General features: G+C 55.8%; 2 protein-coding genes across 2 annotated transcripts; one reads left to right on the plus strand and one right to left on the minus strand.

The window, feature by feature from the left end:
* Window positions 1-1,840: 1,840 nt before the first annotated feature.
* On the plus strand, window positions 1,841-4,642 carry DQ04_06231010 (hypothetical protein; the record flags this gene model as incomplete). The annotated part of the gene is made up of 1 exon (XM_009314598.1): window positions 1,841-4,642. The coding sequence occupies one exon, from the start codon at window positions 1,841-1,843 to the stop codon at window positions 4,640-4,642; it is 2,802 nt and encodes a 933-aa protein (XP_009312873.1).
* Window positions 4,643-4,672: 30 nt separating this feature from the next.
* Window positions 4,673-4,999, minus strand: DQ04_06231020 (hypothetical protein; the record flags this gene model as incomplete). The annotated part of the gene is made up of 1 exon (XM_009314599.1): window positions 4,673-4,999. One exon carries the CDS (start codon window positions 4,997-4,999, stop codon window positions 4,673-4,675), a length of 327 nt encoding a protein of 108 aa, XP_009312874.1.
* Between the last annotated feature and the right edge of the window lie 343 nt (window positions 5,000-5,342).

A 5,342-nucleotide genomic window follows, 5' to 3' on the forward strand; every position in this document is an offset into this window, starting at 1 on the left:
TCGACCTCACGTGGCTGGTGGAGGAGCTCGTGCATTACTCTATCCTCCTTTGCAATTCCCGCGCGATTGAGGCCTACAGCATCTTCCTCAGCGCCTCCGTCTTGGGCCACCCGTTGATGAATGCGTGGCGCAAGCACAAGGCCACCGTGCCGGCGTCGAGCGCGTTGTCGATATTTGGGCTCTACATGGAGACACTCGACATGCTGCCATGCCCGACGCCGTCCACGGATTAACCAATCACACACACACACACGCACACCGTGCCGCGTTATGCCTGGCGCAGCGCACGCACGACAGGGCGTCGACGTGGATGAGAAGCGGGTGGCGGAGATTTGCCCCCTTACAAGCGGAAGCACACTTGGTTTTTCGGGCTTTCTGTTCGTCTTTCATTGCTTTGTTTCCCCCCCTCCCCCGCTCGTGCTCCGGGCAAGGAGGCGCAGCGTGGGTGCCTTCACGCCGCGCTGTGAGGAGGGCGTGTTGGGTCTTGTGCCGGCGCTGTGTCTCCGTCGGCTTTGTCTGCGCTGCGCGGGCACACACCACACACCATATTGCTGAGCATATATATATATGTATGTATACGCATATCTCTCTGTGTGTGTGCATGTATACAATCATCCTTTCATATATTTATATATATAGTTATATTTGTGTGTGTGTTTGAGGGAGCGGTGGAGCATCCACGACGCGGGGGCGCATTCGTGTCTGTGGTCCTCCAATAACCCCGTTGCCCATTTCTTGTTTCTCCCCCCACCACCCCACCCACCAGTCCCCGACCGCGCCGCACATTTTGTTGCGTCCCCTGGTGATTTTTTCTCGACGCGCCTTTGCTATCTGCTGCACATACAGCCCGCACGATAACAGAGACGACGGCTTATGAGGCGCCGCCTGATGTGACATGAACCCACTCCCCCCTCCCGCGTGCGGGAAGGAAGGAGGGAAGGAGGACGCCGCAAGAACACCACCAGCTGCGGTGCTGAAGCATCCTCCCCGCAACAGAAAGCACGGCAACCAACAAAGAAACAAACAACAAAAAAAGAGCCCATTCATCGGTTTTCCTATTCGCACTCGCTGTTTGCTTCTTTGCAGTGCCCCTGTGTCGTAGCTGCCTCTCTCTGTGGCTCTGTGTGTGTGTGTGTGATGCCCCCGCAACTTCCTTTCACCCCCTCACCCCTCCCCTTCCTTCTCTCCACCCCATTCTTCGCTGAAGGAAGTGACGTAGGAAGGAGAAAAGGCAACAAGAACACGCGGCACTTCTCCATTTTTTTTTTTCTTCTTCCTTCCTACACCCACTCCCGCTTGTGTTCGCTCGACACGCTCCGTTCCTCTCTTGCTTCGACAGACCGGCGGGGATTGTCTCACAACTCCAGCGAGGCGGGAGGAGCGGAGAGGCGCGACACGGCAGAGCGTTACGCCCACCACTACACACAACCATTCAGCCATCGCTGGCCGCCGCCGTCCGTCTTTGTTCTTGACCGGCTGTCTGTTGTGGGTGGCACTGGTGGTGGCTCTGGCGGTGCCCAAACAAGTTTAGTATTTCCTTTTTTATTTATTGTTGTTATTATTTTTACTATTATCGTTTTTGTATTGTTTACCCGTTTCGTCCGTGCGGCTGACTCAGCAGCAGCAGCGAGGCCCCTTTACACCGCACGCTGAATAGACTTTTTACAAACGCAGAGCACCAATTCCATCACACCGCGTAAACGCAGCCCCCCCACACCCACACACAAATACAATCACTATCGAACAACACAGTGGCTTCAGCGTCAACACGGCGGTTTGGAGACGCCAAAGGACGATCCGAGATCTTCGCCGCCAGCGTGCCGTAACGACGCCTGGGCCCATGCGCAACACGGCGCTACTCGCCACCCTTTGTATTGCCGTTTTGGTGACTACCACGCAACCGCACCAGGGCTTCTGTGCGGCGGCAATGCCAAATAAGGCGAGCGTTGAACTTAAAACACAGCAGGCGAGATTCGACTGTGTGCACTATGATCTGCAAGGCTCCCAACTACAAAAGCAGCGCCCGAACGAGCAGGCCCACGATTCTGCAGCGCCCCTGCGGCCTCCACGCATGACAGAACTGAGTCCAGGAAAAAAGATTATTTTAGGACAAACCACACAAAACGACATTACGTTTACTAAAACGCATGATCTGACTGCCACGATTAGCGACACGCGTGAGGTGACTGCCACGCCCAGTCTGACGGCCACGATTAGCGACACGCGTGAGGTGACTGCCACGCCCAGTCTGACGGCCACGATTAGCGACACGCGTGAGGTGACTGCCACGCCCAGTCTGACGGCCACGATTAGCGACACGCGTGAGGTGACTGTCACGCCGAGCGTGAGTGTGGTATTGACAGCGACGCGAAGCGATCCGCTGATGGTGACGCCTACGTTAACCCTTTCTGGGGAATCGACGAAAACCCTGGCACTGAGTCATACGGTTTCGAAGCTGGTTTCACAGACAGTGTCACACACAGGAGAAGTTCCAAGTGTGAGTGTTTCTGAAACAGTTGCTGTTGTGTCTATGACGGCTGAAGAGACGCTGACGTCTACTGTCTCCCTTGTTCCAACAGAAGCAGAAACGGCTTCGGTTTCTTTATCGTTGTCAGGGACGCCTTCGATTGTGGTTTGTCCGGACGCAGTGCCGTCATCAAGTGCCCTAAATGTACCAGCTACGTTGGCGAGCGTGCGTGATGGGTTCCGCGTAATGGCACGGGTTGATGGTAAGATTATGACTTCTCTCTTGGTTAGTGGGGATGATGAGACTGTAGGGGGTGAGCTGCAAGAAGGTGTTAATGTTAGTAATGTCTTGGTAACGTGCACGGACCGAGATGTGGGGAGGGTGAGTCGCAGGGGTTGTAGGTACTTTCTGTCGACACTGCAGAGAACGGTGCGACTTAGTCGATATGATGATGGTACCTTTGAAGTAGTGTGGCCGCCTCTTCCTGGTTATTATATTAGTCTGCCTGAGTTTTTGAATATTGGTGTTCCTGTAGAGGAGGCGTTGGGGTGTCATGTGGCGCGAGCTTCGCTGCAGCTACGTGGAGAACCGCCGCTGTCGCCACAAATGAATGCAGAGGTGGCGGCTGAGGAATTGCCGTTCTATCCACTTATGGCTATTGCTGTTGATCCGATGGAGCAGCCGGCCTTTGTGAGCGTTTCGGGACAAGTTGGTACGGTTGTGGGGATGCTCTCACTATTGGGCGCACCATTTGGTGTGGTGGGACTCAACTACGTCACGGTCCTTAGTATGATGCCGTGCACTCCGGACGCAACGCGACGAATTTTGTCAAGCTTCCGCAGTCTCTCGCTGACAACTATTGAGGACTCGTTCTTTGGCGTGCTTGTGGGTAACCTCATCCTTGGCGTCGCGGTGCTGCTGGTGCACACGCTGGTGATGGTAGTGGCGAAGTTGATGAGGCATTTGATACTCTCGGTAGCAGCTTCGCGCTGCTGGTACCCCGGCTTCTCGCTGTTGGTGCTTGTCAACCTCTACGTGGGAACCAGCTTTGCATCGATGCAGGGCTTCTCCTCTAATGATGGCTCGACGCTGGCGCTTAGCGTCGTCATGTTTGTCGTGTTCGTCTGCGGCACCCCAGTGGCGCTCGTTGTGTGCATGATAAAGGTAAAGTCAACATTCTACCCCATCAGGACAGTGCCAGCGGCGCCGCGTAGAAAAGACGGCCGGTGCTTGGCAGTGGTTGCTAATACCTGGATGGTACGCGTGCGTGGTATTTGGCTGCCAAGCGCAGTGACGAATCGCTTCGTTGTGCTGCTGATGAATCTGCAGAGAGACCGCGCCACGTGGGTGACTCTGTGGCTGTGGGCGCCTCTTGTCGTCGCCGTGATCGCCGCATTCCCAGTCATCTCGGCGGCTGGCTGCATTGCCGCAAACGCTGCGCTCACATTGGGCCATTTGATACTATTCATCCTTGTGGTGGTGTTTCGCCCGCTCATCTCGCCCCTTGACAACGGTTATTACCTCACCGTGATGCTGGTGAGCATGTGCATCCTCGCTTGCAACATTGCCCTGCTGCTGCAGCCTGATAACGCGAGTGCATTGGCGGCGGTGTGTGGAGCGGCGATTGTCGCGGTTCTCATGTTCATTGTGTTCGTCATTCTGAAAGTTGTGCAGTTAATTGTGTTCTGTGGGAAGAAGTGGTTGGATGCGGACGTGCGCAGCACACCACCCAGACGCCACGGGGTACTCAACCAAAGCGCATCGCTGGGTGCGTCCCCCGATCAGCAGCAGCAGCAGCAGCAGCAAGGGGAGGAGGAGGTGGAGGTGGAGCTCGGCGAGACAGGAGAACCCCTCCCGTTGAGAGTACGTCCAGTGATGGCGCCGCGGGTGCGCACTATGGTGGGGCGCGTCGTTGATGTGCGGCCAGACGAGCGCATTCTCCCCGGGCAGCAGCTGCCCCAGCGCCTCGTGGACGGTCTCATGACTGACAATGCCACCGCCGCCGGCGAGCTCGCGGGGCCGCCGGTGTTGCCGCTGCAAGAGAGGCCATCCAGCCTTCTTCACCGCTCCCAAAGGGGCAGCTGGCCATCACTCGACTCCATCTCATTCGTGACGCTCGATGCTGAGAATGCGGACGCCTCGCGTCGCGACGACACGGATGAGGGCTCACGATAACACGATGTGTAGCCGCACCGTTGCCACGCTTTAGACCAGCATTACCAGAGTCTGAGTGAGTGAGAGATAAAGAGATGTTGGGGCTGTGTGCCAATGCCCGCGTTGCAATAACGTTCCTTCCTTCGTGGTGCCTCTTGGCGAGACGCTGCAGCACTTATTTTTGTTGTTGAATGCGTTGCAGGAGACGCGTTGCCTCTGCTGCCCTGCTATTAAGCTGTCGTGTCCTTTCCCTTTATTGTGCTGCTGCTGCTGTGTTACCGACTTCAGCGACGAGGACCCGCCCCCGTTTTGTTTTCTGTGAGCCTGCGACAGGAATGATCTGGGCTCACTGTCACACGGTGCTGACTTTACTCCCATTCCACTCTTTTTATTCCCATACAGCGGGCCGCGAAGGGTAAGTTTGCGAGAAAAAAAACCCCACCCCGCCCCCAACCCTCTACGCCCCCCGCACGGGTGGGGGGGGTGGCGCGTGAAAGACGCTTCCAGCGCTTCTGTTTTGTAAGTGGGAAGAGGCTAAGAAGTATGAGGGCTTTGAGAGTACATTGATTGTTGTAAATTTTTTTTTTTAGGGGTGTGTGTGTGTGTGCGTGTGTGCGTGAGGGGAAATCAATGCCGATCAAACAAAAAATATGATAATACCACGTTGTCCCTTCCTCTCTCTTCTCTCATCTTCACTGCCGCAGCTAGAGGAAAGTACGGC

This window comes from Trypanosoma grayi, assembly GCF_000691245.1.
Source record: "Trypanosoma grayi strain ANR4 Tgr_623_V1, whole genome shotgun sequence".
Classification (NCBI taxonomy): Eukaryota; Euglenozoa; class Kinetoplastea; order Trypanosomatida; family Trypanosomatidae; genus Trypanosoma; species Trypanosoma grayi.